The sequence below is a fragment of the Cupressus sempervirens genome, chromosome 6 (assembly GCF_028749045.1).
Source record: "Cupressus sempervirens isolate cs-2001-9-10 chromosome 6, ASM2874904v1, whole genome shotgun sequence".
Classification (NCBI taxonomy): Eukaryota; Viridiplantae; Streptophyta; class Pinopsida; order Cupressales; family Cupressaceae; genus Cupressus; species Cupressus sempervirens.
In genome coordinates this window covers 532,741,392-532,763,018 of record NC_143123.1, presented here as the reverse complement: position 1 = coordinate 532,763,018, position 21,627 = coordinate 532,741,392, and the positions used below count along the sequence as shown (strand labels likewise).

Sequence of the window (21,627 nt, the reverse complement as noted above, 5' to 3'; positions counted from 1 at the left end):
TTACCTTTTGTACTTGCTTCTGTTTCAGGAGTTTCTTAGAGGTTCCTTGATTTCCCAACTATAGACCAAATTGATCTCACTTCCCTTATCAATTTGGCCCTTGAGTTTTTTTGAACCAAGTCAGGTTCAAGCATAGTTCATGAGTTGCTATATAATGCCAACAATCTTTGCTCAGCATACATTAATGGCAGTTACGTCATTTCACCATCGTTCATCGAGGCTACCTATATCCCTGCTTTGTGCATGTTAAGAGTGTTCATCAATGACCATATTTGAATTGTTGGAAAAATCAAGAGAACAGTAATCTTTGAAGGTTTATACATTGCTCATATTGGTTTTTGAGATTGCAAAATAGCTCGACTCTCCAACTGCTCTCTAGAGACCATAATAGTGCTATTTACTTTGCTGGCCTAGGAGTGGATGTCCTCATGTTGGCAAATTAATATCAAACTTATTTGCAATCAATGTTGAGTTTGCCTTTATATTGATAAGAACGCCTATCACATTCAATTTTCCCTTAATAATCTTGTATTCAGAAACAACATTAAGAGAATCATAATTAATATCTACAAGGGTGATGGCCCACAAAATAAGAATAAGTTTTTTAAGTTTGGTCAATATCCAAAGAGGGCACAATATACTTCTTTGAGTTGGATGTCTCTGGCAGTAGTTTTTCAAAGAAAATTTGTTGCATTTGTAGTGTTCTTAAAATAGGGATGTTTTATCTATGAATCATTGTGTTCTTTTTTGCACCCCTTGTGGCAAGGACATGCTTCTTTCCAATTTTGGATCTTTTACATTGTGCAAGTCTCCCTTGGCAATGCTTACAAAAAACATAATCACTATCCCCCTGCTATTCCCAAAAAAATAGGCCCTCAGACTGCCATCCCAAAATGCTGTTGTAAATTTGATTATTAATTAAAAACATATACAAACAATTTTTACTTATTTCAAAGCTAAACTTTTTTAGATGAATAAGTTAAATTTAATATACTTACTTGTCAGTTAGAGCAAAGATTTAACTTTTCTATTTAATGTTTATTTATATTTTAGTGTTTTAATATTTATTTTACATATTTTATAAAACACTATTATTCTCATGTAAATATAGTACAACTGTAACCAGCCATTAAAAAAATATGAGGAAGGGAAATCTGTTTTACCAGTATACCCATACCTGAACCAACAACTCAGATTCTACTGCGTGTTCATATATGGCTGTATATATTATGTTCCCTCAGGGTTTGCAGCCCAGAAATTGTACTTTACTTGACAATTTGATAGGATAGGTCTTTTGATTTATAAAGTAATTGTTTGATATGGATTTGTTTGATATCATGTGGCTGTATGTACAAAGGTGAGGACCACAAAGTTCTTCAATTTATGACCAAAAAAGATCTGTGTATACATTTTTCCCATCTAGGAATTTTAAACATATGCATATAGAAATATGAAATAATGAAAAGAGATCTTAAATGTAAATGAGAAGATGCATACCTCCACCAATAGATAAATGTCCATGGCCCCATGCTGCTTGTTCTCTTAGAACTTGTATGAGCTCATGTGTTGAAGAAGACGATGCAGGCAGGCCACCCCTCCCCAAAAGCCCCTTGCCTATTGCTGTGTTAGAGAAATTACTCTTCAATTTATGGCCTGTTTCCATTCAGAAAAGTGGTCAGGTTGGGAAAAATATATCTTCTTCTTGTGTTTAGGTTGGGCCAAATGTAAGTCTCATTTGGTTTGCACATGAAATTGGAAAAAACAAAAGCCCTACCATTTCTTTCTTGAAAATAGAAGATTAAACTTTATACAATTAACCATTAAAAATCAAAGATCCCCCGAAAAGAAAAAATTCAACAGCTTTACATGCCGTTTCCAGAGATTGTTTGTGTGCATTAAAGAACTACTTATTTAGCTTAACAGGCATGAACTGACTATTACAATTCAACAGCCTTTCATTCCATTTTAAAGAACTTGCGAATGTGCATTAAAGAACTACAAAATTAGCTTAAGTGCCACCCATCAGCATTCTAATTGGATCTAGTAATCAACCAGATTGTTACCCTGGCACAATCAGTAGGAACACATCAATTTCATCACCCTTTATTTACCTTCAGCTTCATACCAGATGGGTCAGCCCTCACTCCAGACAGCTCCACTTGAGCCCAGTCATGAATTAATCTAATATAATATATCAGATAAGCTGCAAATTTAGCCCATGATAGCTTGTTCAGCGCATGGACAATATTATACGCTTCTAATGGCTAAAAACATACTAGTGTGGAGAACTGAATACTAATATTACAATATTACACGCTTTGAATGGTTAAAAACAGAATGTCATGATTGTCCAACCAACTTTCAATAAAGCAAAATACACTGTAACAGAATAATGTGAGTAGTAACTAAAATAGAATGTTCAAGGATAGTCCAACGTCCTTGTTCAAAATATCTACACACCACATTCTCTTGGGAACCAATTTACATAACAGCTTGCCTGCCGGAACTCTCCCGCCATAGCAGGGAGACAGATTCTGAGAGAAACAACAAATTATCATTGTGACTTTAAGCTTTCTACCTTACATTATCATAAATGTTTGAAAACATTTATGGCATTTCCAACCTATTTGCTAAACTAGCCAATTACTATAGAACTATGTACCCCGGGGATGCATCCCCGGCAAAACACCTCGGGTTTCCAAGACGGGGATGTCCCCGAGACAGGGGGAAGGGTATGGGATGTCCCCCCACCATCCCCAAATGGCCATGAAATCTAGGGGACGTTTCCAATACACGTGGACTCCCAAGGAAAAATAGAGGAATGGCTAGCTGTCCTTGGTACAGAAAGGGGGCGTCCAAACATCCCCAATCGTACCAAGGCTGGACAACCATCCCCTATTTGTTTCATACTAAAAAATTAAAAAAATCAACCAAAAAAACATAAAAATAATGCCTCCTATTTTGTCACCACCCCTCCAAATGCCCTAAAAGGTTAAAAGAGACCACATTTTGATTGTTTGATCATTTGTTTGATTTTGCTAATGAAGTTGGAGTGTGTTGCAGATGGCTGAGGTTTTCATTTTGCAAAAGGTGAATTTTTTGCTTCCAAGGGTTTGAACCTCCATTTTGTGCACCAAGTATGAAACTATTTATGCTTTGATTTTCCATTTTTTAAATAGATTTGCAGCTTGAAAAGTCTGATTTTTTTAATTTTCTTCATTGTTTCAGCTCATATTTCCATTGTGTAAGAATTTGTCTTAGGGAAAAGTTCACCCAAGATCGAAGAACTCGAACACAAGCACAACTGTAGACCAAAAAGGAGTATGATCAATATATTAGAATGTGTCCTCATACATTGCTCTATATTGTATAAACAAACACACTAGGACTCCCTGTATATAAAAGTCTCTCAGGAAGCGCCTAGAATGTCTCTAGAAAGAACCAGGAGATAAGATAAGCATGACAACTAAGCACACGTCTTATCCATCATTCTAGATGAGAGGATAAGAATGACAAGGTGTATCTCAAGTGGAGATGTTGTAGACACCATGTGCTTAATTAGTATGCTAACTCCTGTGTTGTAAACACCATGTACATAAACAAGGTGCAAACTCCGATGTTGTCAACATGACAACTCACAAGAGTGCGCATACTCCTAGGTGACTAAATAAATAAATATTAAAATAACGCATTAACCTAAGTAAACTTAAGTGTAAATAGTAAATACGTATTTACACCAACACCCCTGGCAACTTAGGGGAATGCCCTTAAACTTACGAAAACTAGGATGAAATGCAAAATGGGTTTCGGCTACTAGGCCATGTTGGGTACCCATGTACATAATGCAAATGCAATCTCTCATAAAGCAGAGAAAGAGGGAAAACCTCATGGGAAAACCCCTCCCCCAAAAAGAGATGAAAAAGGAATGCATGGATGGATGGAGTAATTAAAACCCCCCCATTACGACATACATCTAGTATATACAAGAGAGAAATGGGAGAAGGACAAAACCCCCTAAGAGGAAAAGTCCACCACCCCCCCCCCAAAAAAGGAGAAGAAGGAGACAAAGTAGTCCCCCCCCCCCCCCCCCCTAAATGTAAGGTGTCGATCAATGAGAAATGCTCCAATGTAGAAGCTGATGCATGACCGCTAAATGATGTTCCTCCCCTTTGGAAGAAACAGTGGCAGAGGTACTGGTGAGATGCTTCCCCTTTGTGTAGAAAGAATCTCTATGATGAACGATGTCTCTGAAACCTACTCAAGTGTCCCTGTGTCAATATTGATGATGGCTCCTCCCAAAACTGTTGAGAAGAAGTGCAGATCGAGCAAGGATTGCAGCAGAACCTGTTTCAAAGAACCAACAATCTTCTCAAATGACAAAGAGACCTCTTGCAAATGTTGTACCTAAGTATCCACAATCACATCAACTTGTAAAAACTAATCATGTAGAGAATGGACATGAGGGTCAGAGTGAGCCCTCGCAACAACTGTATAAGGATCGTCCTCGGCAAAGAGAAGTGGTATATCATCAGAGAAGTCTCCCAAATCTGTTGTGTGCGACTCCGCAAATAGAGCTGAAATGTCTGGCAGGAAGTCATCACCTAGAAGACAAATTGTACCCTGTTGTGTTGAAGTACATGAATCTGTCACTACGGCAACAGATGAATTCACCTCAAAGACAAGACAAATATCATCAATAGTGTCTCCCACATCTTCAATGTGAGACTCCATTAACAGGCTTGCAAGGGCGGGAAGGAAATCGTCACATAAAGGTAAAGTAGGAACACGTGAAGTGTCCTACTACACTGCATTCGAAGCATCGATGGCTAGAATAGGATCAGTAGGAGCAACAGGAGCATTTGGAGGTGTGATCTCATCTAGAGTTGAAGAAACCATAGCTGGAGTGACTAGATGTACATATCCCCTGGAGATGGAGGAACACATGGATCTCCATATGCTTCCCAAATAGACATCCAAATATCATAAGGAAAACTTGCCATTCTAAGAGAAGCAAAAGATTCCTTACTCATACTGTTATACAGAAAGCAACAAAGGTGCACAAGATGTGTCCAATTAAAATGTGGTGGCAATTAATTGAGATAAGGAAGCAATTCTTAATGGTCTCTCAGATGATCGAGTATCAAAACACTCCATTTGTGATAGTTCATTGTTGTCAACTATGGTCGAATACCAGACTGACAAATCTAACAAGACTCCATGAGATCAATCAATGAACCCCCAAAGAATCAATGAACCCCCCCCCAATGAATGATTTAGGCACTTGGTAGCCACTTACTAATTTAGGGCCTATTTCTAAAAGCAGTATTTTTGTCCATAGAACCTATAATATGATTACAGATCTAGAAAGACAACAAAAAAAATATGTACTTTCAAGAAAAAACGAAACCTGATTTGGAGTCCAAATGAGCCCATACTAAGCATTTTAAGTGGCAAAATTCGAAATTTGCGAGTTGCAGAAAAATTCAGGAATAAAGATCTCAAACCACCTGCACCAATGTGTAGATCATGAAATTCTACCCCAAAACAAAAAAAAACTGCTCCCAAAAAGGAGAGTCCGTATGAGGGAGATATCACTGTTTGAAAATTACCTCTGCTCTTATTTTTCCTGAATCGCTGCCATTGCACCTCCAAAAATCAAATGGCTCTAAATTTTGCCTCACATGTCCGATTTGGATGAAACAAAATCCAATTTGGAGGTTTTCCAACCTTATGAATGTGATGCAAATATCTGATTTGCACCCACAAGCTTCAATTTTTCACCTGCAAAAAATCTCTCCTATGGCCTAATGGCAAAAAAAATTCAAAAAATAATGCAGATCCGAAAAAAATAGCAAAGACGCAAATGAAAAAAAGCAAATCTGAAAATTAAATGTACAGATCTGAAATGATCATACCAATTTCACAAATCAGACCTTCGGGTGTCGGTTTGCAAAAAAAAATTTGCCCCACAACCGACTTTGGCTTATGGTAGGCAACTTTATAGTTGATTTTCACCAAATCAACGTTTTAGACACAATGGCGAGGTCAAATCTAGTTCTAAACGCTCCCAATTTCTGCAATACTCCAAATTTGGGCCGAGGTGCTGAAGCAAGAATATGGTCTCGAATGGTTATGTGAAGAGAAATTCTCCAAGCGCTTTGATACCATGTAAGAATTCAACTTAGGGCAAAGATCACCCAAGAACGAAAAACTCGAACACAAGCACAACTGTAGACCAAAAAGGAATATGATCAATATATCAAAGTATATCCTCATACATTGCTCTGTATTGTATATACAAACACACTAGGAGTGCCCATATATAAAGGCCTCTCAAGAAGCACCTAGAATGTCTCTAGAAAGAACCAGGAGATAAGATAAGCATGACAACTAAACACACGTATCCATCATTCTAGATGAGAGGATAAGAATGACAAGGTGTATCTCAAGTGGAGATGTTGTAGACACCATGTGCTTAATTAGTGTGCTAACTCCTGTGTTGTAGACACCATGTGCATAAAAGAGGTGCGAACTCCTATGTTGTCAACATGACAACTCATAAGAGTGTGCATACCCCTAGGTGACTAAATAAACAAATATTAAAATAATGCATTAACCTAAGTAAACTTAAGTGTAAATAGTAAATACGTATTTACACCAACACGTTGCATATTTAAATCTCAAAACAAAGCACAATGAGTAACAATGGGAATACTAATAGTAGTGGTGACGAGGAAGACAATGTGGTTGGTGGTGATGTTGCTAGTAGTGAGACTAGGAAAGAGTTGATCCTAAATCTGATTTGTTTAAATGCCCTTTCACCAACATGAAAAATTTTGTCAAAGGTCCTTTCAATAGTAAAAAACCTCTTCTCCAATATGTCACGCCTAAGCCAAAAAATAAAAAGAATTCAGGAGGAACTAGGGTGTGGAATTGTTGCATTTGTCTTGATGATTTTTAGGGCAGCTATACAAGGGTGAAGTTACAATTTTTAGGTATTGCATGTTAGAGTCAAAGCTTGTCCTAACTTGACTAATGAACAAAGATTAGAATGCCAAAGATTGCACTTAGAGGCTGAAATGGAGAGGCAAAATTTGACAGTGACATCACCATCTATTCCATAACAAACATCTAGGCATATGTCATCCGCCATTGGTACTAGTGGCAGCCCTACCGAGTCTAGAGGGAAGAAAAAGATTAGTTGTGAAAAGGTTTCGATGGAAAGTATGTTTAATGTACAGGCAAAGGAAAAGTGTGAGGCATCCATTGGCAAGTTCTTTCTTGCTAATGGTATCCCATATCATGCAGCCCGTTCCATTTATTTTAGACAACTGGTGAGAGATATATTGAATATGAATCCCTCATTTGTACCCCTAGTGAACATAAGCTACGAATCACCATCTTAGATGAAGAGTACTCAAGGCTTGTTTTGTTGTTTGAAAATGTGAAACACACTTGGGTTAGGACAGGTTGCTCTATTTGTGATGAATGGGTGGACCAATGTTAGACATCGGCCACTCATCAATATCATTGTCACATCCCCTATTGGCTCTTATTTTTTGAAAGCCATAGATTGCTCAAGAAAGAAGGATGCAAAATTCAAGTTCACCATTTTGAGAGATGCCATAGAGGAGATTGGGTCAGCTAGTGTAAAACAGGTTACAACTGATTCTGAACATGTGTGCAAATCAATCAACTTGATGATATTATAGGCACATCTTTTGGACACCTCCTTGTGTTCATGCCTTGAACAATGCATTAAAAGACATTTGGAAGATTGTATGGGTGAAACATGTGGTGCTAGAAGATAGAGAAGTGCAAATGTTTATATGCAACAACCACACTTCACTTGCTCTATTCAAGTCCTTCTCTAACGAGTTCCTCAAACCAGTCAAGACAAGGTATGTCAATTTTAATTGAAGTTTACTTTTAATTTGCTTCAAGTTTATTTTTATTTATAATTGTTACAAACTCACATGTGATTTTTTTAATTGTTAATGTTCAACTTTATTTTGCTTGTCTCTAGAGGTATTGCACATATTTCATCTTGATGGAGAGGATGATTAAGGTGTATGAGGCCCTTTGATTGATGGTCGTGAATCCAAAGTGGGGCGATGGTTTGATTCTAAGTCCTTTGAAGCAAAAGCGGTGTACCAAAAGATCCTTGATGAGAATTGGTGGTCCACAATGAGGTAAGTTGCTGATTTTTTAATTTAATATTAGTCTTTTGCTTGTTGATTTTCATACTAACAATCTTAAAAACATTTAAATTCTAATTCTAATCTTTATTTTTATTTACATCTTGTAGAAATATTTGCTCTATCATAGCATCCATTGTAAATGTTATTAGATATGTTAATATTGACGCTCCTAGTTTGGGAGTGATATATGAGACTACTGATAGCATGTTGGGGAAGATGAAAACAATTGTTGCAGCAAAGGATCCTATATTGGGGTTTTAAGATGAGCATATCAGACCTACTGTGACATGGAGGTGGAACATGATGAATACCTCGCTTCATACGGCAGCCTTTGCTCTAAATCCCAAACACTATGCACAATTGGGTGGAAGGGGCTTTCTATGTGATAATCCCGAGGTATTGGATGGCTTCACAAGAGCTATTGATAAGATGTATTCAACTCAAGAAGCCTCTACTCTTTGTGCATAGTTCCTTGACTTCTCCAACCTTCATGGCCCAAACTTGGGTAAGCCACAAGCAAGGTTGGATAGAATGGCTTTGGCACAAAGAGATCCTATTGAATGGTGGACCAAGCATGGGAGAGATACACTTGAGTTAAAAAAACTTGCCACTTGCCTCCTTGTACAGGTCGATAGTTCCTCATCTGTTGAAAGGAATTCATCCACATATTCATTTATCCAACTCCATCAAGACGAACAAACTTACCTCTAAAAGAGTGGAGAAGCTAGTGACAGTGCATAATTCTCTTCGACTTGCAGATCAGCAGACACCAGCTTTGCAATGGAATGTTGAGCTTGAGGATGTGGCCCAAATAGATGAGGATGACACAGCACCAGGATTGGTTGGGGTTCCATTAGATGAGACTACACTTCCTATAGAGGATGAGAGTGAGGAGGACTCAAATTTTGATGCCATAGCGGCAAAGGCAGAATAGGAGCAGCAATCTACTTCATTTTTCTATGTTTTGTTTTCTTAGTTCTATGTTGAACTTGAACATGATGATGATAGATTGCTACTTTATGGCAGCCCTCTAGCCTTTGAGCATATTTAGATTTTCAATTTTTTATGATATTGTTCACTGCTAAACTTACATTTAAATATTTTTGTTCACATATTGACAATTGAGTACTAACATCAAATATTATTTCCTAGATGGCATTCAAATGTTATATGTTAAGGTTCTATAATGTTTAAATGACATGCTTTGTGCTTGGTTTCATATGAATGGCATGTGTATCAATATATATTTTAAAATTTCCCAATATATAGCCATCCTCGTTTGCTGCCCCCCAACATCCACAAAATTGCCAAACTAATTTCTCGTCCCGGAAACTCAAGGGAACATAAGCTTCAGACAAGCTTTGCAACATAAGAAGATGCCTAGATTTTGCTGTCTTGTGACACCTTTTATCTCTAATTTTTGGAGAAAATATGTCTTAGGTATCCAAAAATAATTTCTCTTAACCACCAAAGATGAACTTGTTGCTCTCACAATACAATTCATTGCCTCCTACAAGATAAATCCCTACCTTCAAGATAAATACTCCAACATTTGCAAACACTCAATAAATATATCAACGCCAAAAACTCCCACTCAACCATGCTACCGAGTCATCAATGACATCATAGCATCCATCTCCTACATGAAGATCCTCCAAGTCTACACACACACAACCTAAGTGTCAATACAAAGTGAAATCAAGATCTCCAAACTAAGAAGATACAAACCAAATCAAGAACTAATGTTGCACTGCCACCTCATCATTGTCACAAGCTCCCACTAAACTGTATATCCAAGCTATTGATGACATCATGATGAAATAACCATTCTCTAACCATGAGAATCAGGCAAGACATCAAACCATCACAGAACTCAAAGTGCACATCATTAGCTCCTCACAAGAAACCAAATAACTATGTGCACATCATTAGCTCCTCAAAAGAAATCAAATAACTATGATCCTCAACCAAGAAGATATACCACCAAAACCAAATCAAGAATCCAAACCAATGAACATCAAGGATGTACCTATATATCAAATCATGTCATGCTAAAATCCATGACACCATAATCAGATCCATTAATCGTGCATTTAAACTCTCATTGTGTCCAACCTATCAACATAAAATAATCAACCACAATCCTCCACCATCACTGTACTTGGTACAACATCTCCTCCCTCCTACATGAAGATAAATCAGCAAATTGTGTGACTAAGGTCATAGGCAACCCAAATCCAAGCCACAAATATGAATATGCATCAATAATGAAAAAGATCAATGTGCAAAGACAACCCATATCCAAACCATTAATACAATCTATAAGTATAGACCGCTTACAACACTACACAACTTGTAGACCCAACAAGTCATCATAAATATCCAAACCAAATGCTGAGAACCATATCATCATGAGACCAATTTGAAATATAAGTGGAGTATACAATGACATCAAATCTCAAATCTCCAATATATACAATGACATCAAATCTCAAATCTCCAATATATACAATGACATAAACTCGCAATGTTACCATAGTGAATATATATCATAAACCACTCATATCAATATATCACCAAATAAATCATACCAAACCTTAACCAAATCTGAACCATTGTGTACATCTCTCCAAGATTTTTTCGTTGTCTACTCGAAGTCCAAAATCCATTCTGTATGCCCAAGTTATGCCCAAATCTATGCTCAAGATAACATCTAACATTCGGCTCATAAAAGTTGACAAAATTTCAAAGTGAACATCTCTCCAAGATATTTTCATTGTCTATTCGAAGTCCAAAATCCACTTTGTATGCCCGAGTTATGTCCAAATCTGTGCTCAAGATAAACATCTAACATTCGGGCTCATAAAAGTTGACAAAACTTCAAAGTGGTTAAATCAAACCTACACCAAATTGTAGTGCTCTAAATTGGCTTTCCAACGACTATAAAAAGTCCAAAATCCGATATCCTAAGTGAAAGTTATGGTCATTTTACCAGGACAACATTTTTACCATTTTCATCACATTTTTTTTGTGACGAAAGTTCTAACAAGGTTAAATTTGACAACAATCATGGGCTAAAATTATAAATCTTTGCATTTTCTATCAACATGGCCAAACTAGAGCATATTATATATCAAATTTTATGAAAAAACCAACCAACATCCAATGGTGAGGTCTATTTTTGCCTATGAGGTCATTTCAGCAAGCTCCCCCATAAAACCCTCATTTAAATAATATGTCCAAAAAACCCTTTTGACCAATAATTTCATATGCTCAAAATATGCCAACATCCAAAACAATAAATCCAAAATCCTCATATTTGCAATAAACAACCCACAAGCCCATATATCTTGCCCTTTTTCTTTATTTCTGTCATGCATTCTCATGGATTCAATCTAGGGTTACAATAACAAAACCATAGCTCTAATACCACTTGTAAGGTAACTTGCAAAAAAAATATAACTATTTTCACATAATCCATGATAGACCTGAAATAAATATGCAATTGAAATCCATAGCAAGAGAATAGACAACATACCCACAAACATGTGACACAAGATATACCCTGAGAAACCCTCATTGAGTGAAAAAACACCAACCTCCAAAAGCATATATCACCGTGTATTATTCAACAAAAATACCATTGCAATACAACCATGAAAGCCTTCAAAACCATAGCAAAAGCCAAGCAATCCATGTCAACAAACACAAATCTACACATCCCATGACATGCTTCTAACCTTCACAAATACTCCCTTAGCTAACATGTCAAGAATTGTTTTGCTCGACTTTATTTTTTGCACTTTACCCTTTTGTCTTGTCTCATACAACAACTAACCTTGTGGTTGTTTATACAGTAGCAAGTCCCACAAAACCACTAAGTGGTATTACATAAACCATGTGTTGAAACCATGTGTTAGCATGTCAAGCCTTGTTTTGATCGACTTTCTTTTTTTCCTTTTGCCCTTTTGTCTTGTCTCATATAACTTACCTTGTGGTTGTTTATATCGTAGCAAGTCCCACAAAACCACTAAGTGGTATTACATAAACCATGTGCTACCAAACCCATTGACCCCACTTTTAATATTGGACATTTAATTATTTTCCCCAACATTAAATAATCACATCAAATATTATCACAATGTTACAATACAACTCATCAGTATATCCCATGGGAATCTCCCCATGTTGCACATTTGTCTACGTACTCCTAGGTGCAGCATCACATAATAAAATAAAATAATGCAATATAACTATATTATGCAATGTGTGCAACACACATAATCTAAATAGATTAGATTAATGATGCTTTATGGGTTTGTCGTGTGGGGATCGTCTCTGCGAGTTGATTTAACTTCTATGGGGTAGGTCTAGACCCTCATCATTATCAAATGCAAACAATAGACACATCACAATATTATTCTGGCTAAGTTCAAGGCTTCCCCTTTCCAACTTGGTACCATCTTCAACCTAGTTTGGTTTTTACATTGCCCTTGATGCCTCGCGGATTCTTCTAATGATTATCACAAACACTCCTACTTGCTTTCCAATACTCGAAAGCTATCGTGGGTTCTAATCCCATGAGTCCAACTTGGTGTTGGTGTGCTCTGCATATCAGCATATATTACCTTCTCCCTTTTTGTACTTCTTTCGATGCCCCCTTTCATCTTTACTAACATATATTACTCTTCTTAACAAGTTACCTATTATTCTTAATTACTAAATTAATTTAAATAATCAATTAATTAATATGGCAATTAACTATTGCATCCCAGTCAAAAACATATTATTCATTCGGAGATCACCTTAATAAATATAAATCAATGGTAACACTTGAAAAAGACTCTTGCTAACATTACAATTCCTTCAATCTATGTGGACTAGCAACATTTTGCAAGCAGGTTAATTAAAGTTAAGTGCCCTATTATTGTTAAAACATGCCCTTTTCCCCTCGTTCGAACAAACGGTCAACACATTGAAGAAAATCCTACTAGCTAACTCCACGTAGGATCAGTAAGGATACCACCAAGATGTTTCACAAGAAAAGGACTAACGAGTTACAAGCATGGGCAACGCCTGATAACAATGAAGGTCATGTCCCTTGATTCAAAGAAAATATAAATACTGGTACTCGGGTAAGGAAAGGTACCATTGAAGAAGTAAGAATTGGATAAAGCACAGAGTCGAGTATTGCTTTCAGAAAAAACTATAAGTTACAAATACATCTTAAATTCTGTTAGCAGTACAGCATATTCTGCACAAAGGGAGCATACCAATTATTGCAATAAAAGCATATAATTACATATATTGTTGGATGTTTCCATCATTGATGTCAAAAGGATGGTGATCAAGATTGTGAAACATTAGAGAATTCAATTGAGTTGCTTCAGCTGCTTGAGGCGTTTGACCTGTTCGACCATTTCAGCTGCTTCAGGTGCTTGTCTCGTTTGCTTGGTTGAGATGCCTGGGCGCTTACTTGTCATAAGCGGGCTGCTGGGTGACTAATTCTCGCTATCAGATTAAAACCTTAGCTAAATTGGCATTTGACTCTTCAATCTGGATGTGCGGTGGTGGCTGGGAAGTGGTTTATATACTTTGTGCCATGTGCTCAGTTTTATCAAGAGCTGAGACAAAACGGCATATATACCTTAAGATGATAAGCAGTTTGAAAAGTGCATATATAAGTTTGGAATTTCATCCAAAAAGAGAGGTATGTGTCAGTTCTTTCTATCAGAGCATATGCTCAGAGTCTGTAGAACTGTCATGATTAAAAAACGGGTAACGTGCCACTGTGCATACAAGAGCATGCACAGAAGTATTCAGTTTTAATAATTAAAGACTGACAGTGAACCATCAATATTACTGAAATCAAAACATATGAGATCTGGAGTTTCTATCTTTAGTTGGAACGATGCATGGAAAAAAGGTGTTGCATGTGTGATAAGTATGTGCCAACAAAAAAGTCACATACATTATTCTTTGGTTTAAAAAAGGAGTATTCTGGATGTGCAGATATAAGTTCAGAATGATGAATTGCATTCATTAAGTTACATATGCAGGCAAGAAAGAAAAACTGAAATATATACTTTCACTAGGTATGATGAGAAAAAGCGAGTGTGCTGCATTCAAGTTTCCAAAAATAAATGGAAGTGGGGATACACAAAAGGAGAGATGTTTATTATGTGATGAATGACACTGCTGAGTATAACTTATACTGCATTGATTTTTCTTACAAGCATATTTTTTGACAGTGAAGAGGAGTTTTAAAAAGCATAGGTTCGAGAATAGTGGAGTGACTGCAGGTTCTGCATGCAACTTCTGATTAACATATCATTTACTGCTGCAATCAAAAGAGTTTTGAGGGAGCTGAAGATATTACTTGCGCAGTAAAAGGCAAATTGGAAAGATGAACTTAAATGTAAGCTGGATGAGGAAGAAAAGACCTTACAGTCTGTTGTTCCTGGCAGACGCAATCCTTGAAGAAGTTCACAGAGTATACTTTATGGAGATTGACTAACTACTGATCTTGTAGCCTCTGCAGTCTTCTTTTAATTCTTTTGTGGTGGAGGGATAAAAAAGTAATATATGTAACTCGAATCCCAAGAAGTAATATAAAAGTAATTCTCGCATCAGAACAACTTTCACAATCTCATGCTGTCTAAACACTTTTAATCCCCTCTCAGGAATTCCAATCAACCCTTTAAACCCCTCTAAGAGATACCAATCCTGCCAAGGTAAAATAATTACTGCAGGATTTGAAAATAATAGGAATTACTCACCTTGCCGGCCCTACCAGCAAGGCATCATTTTTTGCATCATATAATACTTAACAACCTTGTTATCTCCACTGTCAACAATATTAATTTCTAAAGAACCAATACCTTTAATGATTATATCTTATGTTTCCAGTTCAGATGTTATACATCCCAAATTCAGAGTAAGTTTGAGCACTTGTTGAATAATAACTGAAGCTCAAGACCAAATAAATCAAATCCAAGATTGCTACAAGAATCTCCTATTAAAGACAGAAATGTGCAGGTTGTCGCAAATTTCAAGTCCTTTTGAATAGGATGTCTGAGCCAACTAAGACAAATGCTTATCTTGAGTGACTTTGGAAAAGCTATATAGCTTGGTCATGGCATCTAAAGCAAAAATGAGAAAACTACACCATTAAATAATTTGTAAGTATTTCATTGTATTGCCTAAAGAATCATTAGTAGCTTCTTAATCCAATTTCATATCTTAAAATCTGCAGTGGAATAATATAGAACCATGTAAGTGTCCATTCAAATAACTTATTTTGATAACAATCCAAACCAGTAGCTTCTTAATCCAATTTCATATCCTAAAATCTGCAGTGGAATAATATAGAATCATGTAAGTGTCCATTCAAAAAACTTATTTTAAAAACAATCCAAACCAGTAGCTTCTTAATCCAATTTCATAATCCTAAAATCTGCAGTGGACTAATATAGAACCATGTAAGTGTCCATTCAAAAAACTTATTCTGAAAACAATCCAAACCAGTACAAAAGCTAAAAATGACAAACCCTAAAAGATACTTAGGCCCCATATGAAGCCTTGAAAGAATGAATTAAAGCAATTAAACAGATCAATATTGAGATGGAAACATTCAAAAAGTATAATTTCAAACAATGAAAGTGTGAATGTAAATGTGAGCCTAAAACAATAATTATTAAAATATAACCATTATTCAAACCATTAAACCTTATTTGTAAAGAAAATGAGGACCTGGTTTATTTGCTCCTTTTGAATCCCCTTTACTTGTTCCCTTTGAGTCTCTCTTTCCCGTATTACCCTTCTGTGGAGGTTTAGCAAGTGACACCTTAACTTTCACCTACACAAAACCAGCAAACAACAGAGGTAAGTGTAATCGCAGTTGTCTACAACTACTACTTACAATTTTTGGTATCTTGAAAGGAATAAATCTCAACCTTAGAATCTCCATCAGTAAGTTCATCAGCCTTGCTGAGTGTCTCAATGCAAACAATTGCAGCTTCTCTAGTTGTGTAGTTTATAAATCCAAAATCTTTTCTCTTAGCAGATTGTATATTGCGTGCCAGAACAACTTTTTCTATGTCACCGAATTTGCTGAACTGTTCCTTAACTTGTTCTTCATTCCATGTTGAGGGCAAGCCATCTACAAAGACAGACTTCACCTGCAAGGACATGAGATTGCACTTTTTTAACACAAATAAGTGGGGAATAAGTCAGGATAAATACACAAATAAAGAAGCAGTTCTATGCCAACAAAGACAATTAAGGATGTAAAACAAATTTGTCTCTGATAGATAAAGCAAAACTTCTGAAGGGGCATCACAGTCAAAAAAAAAAAAAAACTATGGGTAGTGATGGAGCCCCAACTATTCACAAGATTAAAACCTCCATTTGTATTTTTCATTTCATTCATAGGATGAATTTTTTATCTAATCAATTATGACTCTTCTTGCTTGTTCTTAAGATTTATTTTTAAGCTTCATATCATTATTTTCATTCAGCGGTGCTGCTAGTTTTCAACCATTCAAACTATATGTTATTCTATGGATAAAGCTGCTCAGTTTACATGTAGTAATCTCTAGTCACCCTAAAGGATTATGCATAGAAGAGAATGTGATAGTAGTAACTGTAATGTGGATTGTACAGATGCAGCTTTAAATGGTTGTGCCAGTGAGCTATCTTCTGATGGGTAGGTTTCATGAGATATAGTTAGATGAGGGTGGATAAATCCTAAGTGACACAGTTGCAAGGAATATGTCCATAATGGAAAGCCTTGTGTCGTAAATGTTAGGTCTCATTGAGAAGGCAGCAATGACTTCAAACAGCATAGAATAATCAGGCAGAATTTGAAGCATAGAACTATATGTGTACAAGATAAGATTTTGCCTGTGAAAGAGACTGAGATTATATCAGCCTGACTGGTGTTTGAAGATGCAAGTAAAATGATTTATTCCACATATTTTCTTGACTGAAGTATGTTACATATATGAAAGAATTTGAGGAACATGTGTAAAATGAAGCAACCTGTTTTGATTGTGTGCGCAAAAGGAAGTTGATCGCTCAGGATAAAAAGAATCTGTATGTCCACAGATACAAGCTCCCAGCCTGCTTCTTGATCCATAGAATGAGGGATTGGAAAGGGACTGTATTGATTCAGTTTCCTACAGGAATACTACTAAAAATATATACATCCACAGCAACTCCACCTAGCACTTTACCAATGTGAGCAAGTAGCCAAAAGGGGTCTTACTTCAGAACTGTAAGACTTGAAGAATTTCAAGAAAAGATGACCAAGGGATGTTAAGGCTTTGATGCTGAAACTCACAAGATACATGTTGCGTTTTTAACACGTCTTTGTCTGGATTCCCCCTGAACGTGCAGGACAATTCAGTGGTGTGCCTGAGGATGTGAATGTTTTTTCAAATGCAGTAGTTGAGACCGTTGAGAGTAATGTCCAAATAGAACTTATTATTGAGGCATGGAAGAAGTACTAACGACTTGAGGATCATGTGATATACATGAAGGCTATCAGCAATCATTCCCAGATATTCAGTCCTCATGAATAGTGAATTGTTTCTCTTCCAGCAAGGCAAAAGAATGGGATCACAAGATAATCGTCAGTATATCAGTACATTCCGAATGAATTCCTATAGTGAAGAGATATCATTGGAAACTAAATGCAAAAGTTAGAATCATCAGTCAATAAAATATCTGGAATTTCAACAGCAGAATTGCATCCTTTTAGAGGACCCTCGTTTAGGAGGATGTGCAGGCGATTACGCTGATCCTTGGCCAAGGTGTAAGGGGCCAATCATAATCGTATGACCATTATTAAAGGATCTGAAGACTACCACGATGAGATTATTCAGGTATATAGAACATGCGATTGGGAAGCACCGCTAACATGCGATTGGGAAGCACCGCTACGTACAAGTCATCCCGATGAAACAATGAACAGACAAATATACTTCTGCAAGTTGTCGTATCCTACAGAAGCCTCCCAAGCAAGGATTTGCACCTATCATTATTTGATGATTTGTATCTAACGATGCTTCATGTTTCTTGCAGGTATGAATAAGCACACGGAGAGAGAGTGTCGGCTCAACACAGGATGAAGAAATACATGCGGCAATACTGTATGAAGTTGCATCTGCATGTTGAGCATTAGCATTACCATCAATACCAAGCCACAGAAAAGGTGTATCCAGTGCTCATGCCATTTTCACGTTGAAACAATCAAGTCTTCTATCAGAAACCATATTCCATGAACCCGTGCGATGGCTGAGAAGGTATATATGATGCATTTGGGATGAAAGGGATTTTATCCGCGATGTTTTGGTATCTCTCACGAGTATTTGAGGATCTGTTGAAATAGATGATTAAGGCAAAAATGTCCATGTCACTATGTGAGAGGGAGAGTATATACGATGGAAGTTACAAACATAATACTGCCGGCTCTATTTTGACAAAATTAAACCATATTAAGTGTTTAATATTGGTTAGTTTTTAATTATGAAGAGGTGCAAAGTTTGGAAAGGCAACCAATGTCTTTTGATCTTCTATAAATATATGATGTAACATCAAACAAAAAACAATTCATATTCATATTTTAAAATTTTACATATCCTTTGCACACTTTGATATATTATATTTTTTCACTGGTAAAGGAATGAGTGATTGAACAAAGCTCGTGGATTTGAATTATTGGATAAATTCTATGCAGTCCGGATAAGTTTGCACTAGATGGATCATCCGTAAGCGTATCTATTTTTATTTGCATTAGAGTTTAAAATATTATTAAGTTGTGTCCTTTGTAATTATTATTTTTGATTTTGTAAATATTTTAATGTTTGGACAAGAGGACAGTGTCGTTATTGTATTTAAAACTTGATAAACATAGACATTGTGAAATATTTAATTGTTTCCATATTAATGTCTATTTTGTCTCCATATCAAAGGAGTTAATGTCCATCCTAGAATAGTTTAAAATTGTGTTCATATAATTGATCCGTCGCTTCTGAATTGTTAAAATTATTTATAGATTGACTCTGTTAGCCCATTTAATTAAGCACTGCTCTTTATATTACTCTTGATTCATAATCCATATGCTGGCAATTGTTTCATTTCTTTCCATTGAGGAATTAATATATTCATTATTTTGTTCATTCTTTATTTAAAACATTCATATATTCATTATTCCTAATTTGTAATTTGCAAATTAAAAGTTATCTGTAATTCTTGCCATTAGGAAAACTTTCATCCCATTTGCATTCTAATCAATCTGCTATAAGCATCCTGAGCTTAAGTGTGTTGTTCAAGATCAGGTACACCCGCCTTGGTTTTGCAGAGCCAGAAGTGCAGGAGAGTTGGATCGCATCAATCAATCCCGTCAAGTTGGCCTTAACCGGTTGGATATCCCAATATCGAGCAAGCAAGGCACACAGGATTCCAATCGACGGTTTTGAGAACCAACAGGTAGCCAGAGCAAAAACCAAAGATCAAATGACAATAACAAAAGACATTACTGAAATAAAAAATGCAAAAAATTAACTATAATAGAACAAACAGAAACTTCAATTCAAGTCGTACCTGTGACATCACGTCTTCATCTGGCTCATTCAAAGGTTGAGCCCAAGCAACCTTTATAGTTCTGTCCTGCCCGAAAATATTCTTCTTTTGAAGTGCTCTAAATGCGATTTGAGCATCTTTGTAAGTCTCCAACTCCAAAAATGCAAAACCACGATTAAGTTCTGGGTTAAGAGAATCTTCAATAACAGATACATTTTCAATATTTTCTATTCCACCTTCTTTCAACTTGTTTAGAACCTGCAAGAACAGAGTAACTGTTCAAGAACCTGTGTATTACATTCATGATGCTACAAAGATGAATTAAACCTCATTATGAAACATGAGCAACCCAAAATATATGTAAACTGCATACAGGTCAACAACTCAGAGCCTTGTCACATATCTGAGATCATGAAACAAAAGATAAACCTTTAGGTAACCACCCAAAAAAGCTTAAAATAACATCTAACAATTCATAATACACAATCTCAGCTCCAGTTCTCCAATTTCCAACATCAAAGATTGGGAGGACTTAATAGCCTAGTTGTGAATAGAAACAACAACAATTTTTTATACCTTTACCATCTCTTAACTACTACCATCCAACCAATATTTTATACTTACATCATCTTTCTTCCAGTTTTTGTCAATGTTGCCCAGGAATATGGTGTCATTCTCCTCAAGAGGCACTACTCCACACTTCTTGCCCCGAACCTGTAATAATTGATTGACGAAACAGCAAAGAATTTTCAGTCCAGTTTCCAAAAAACATGCCATATGAATCTGATAAACCTTGTAGATGATTAATCGGAGCATCATCAAAACAAAATCTAGTAAACACAATCTGTCTACCAATAATTGAAAACCCTAGGTAGCAATAAATAATTTGAAATTATATCTAGCCTGACAAAAGTTAGTTTCAAAACTAACCCAAGATCTCTTTCTGGAAGAGATCAATCTGAAATGACATTATTATTTCTATCCATTTCTGAAATCATCCATCCAATGGTCATTTAAGAAAAATAGCCCTAAAGTTCATAATTTTTTAAGGAAGTTTTTTTATTTTTAAATGCTACAACATAAGGAAACAATACATATTAGAAAGGCCATGCCTCTTCCCAGCGAAAGGGAAAAATCAGAAAAAAACATTGTAGTTAATAAACAAGGTCAAATTTTAAGAAGGGCAAGCAACTTCTCCTCCCCTCAATGTGGGTCAGTGAGTTCAACTGTATAAGAGACCCACTAAGAGGGCGAAATTGAATTTATAAGGATTTGAATAAAAATAAAGATTTGAGAAATATTCCTGTGTTCCATCTGATGGAAAACATTCAGTGATCAGCCCTTGAAAGAAAACTTGCCCATGCAAAAAAGTGAAAATGCAGTCCTAAATGCTGATAATTTGGTAAACAAAAAGCCCCACTGATATAGATTTGACCTATGGTAATGAGGATGTCTCCAAATGCAGTGGTGCTGGACTGTAGTAACTCCATTTTTTTAGGGATGGAAATTGATCTGGACTAAAGGCGGTTTCAGAACTTGGCTGGTATTGGTGATTTGATTTTTTACTTGCTTGATAAATAAATGCCTGATGTCACGATGTTTTATCATCTTTGAAATCAGCGAAGGCAAAAACTGTACCAGAAACTGCTCAGATTGTTCCAGAAAGCCTGGTACTGAGGCCTTGGGCATCAGAACAGCCATAAAAGAGTCTATCAGTGGAGTAAGATCAATAGTGTAATATGCATTCATGATGCTCAAGATAGAGTGAAGACTTACACTATGACTAATTTTTTCTGATGCAAAAAGTTCTTACCAGTACAACTTCGTATGAATTTCAGCC

The 21,627-nt window shown here is 36.2% G+C and overlaps 1 protein-coding gene across 1 annotated transcript in view; it reads right to left on the bottom strand.

Moving 5' to 3' along the window:
* Nucleotides 1-21,627, bottom strand: part of LOC149553359 (uncharacterized) — a 52,910-nt gene that overhangs the window by 11,125 nt on the left and 20,158 nt on the right. The window contains exons 2-6 of the mRNA XM_089788824.1: nt 20,412-20,501; nt 19,809-20,045; nt 16,157-16,381; nt 15,954-16,059; nt 1,498-1,653 (exon numbers count right to left, since the gene is read on the bottom strand). Coding sequence (XP_089644950.1) covers nt 1,498-1,653; nt 15,954-16,059; nt 16,157-16,381; nt 19,809-20,045; nt 20,412-20,501 — 814 coding nt within the window. The remainder of the gene's footprint in view (nt 1-1,497; nt 1,654-15,953; nt 16,060-16,156; nt 16,382-19,808; nt 20,046-20,411; nt 20,502-21,627) is intronic.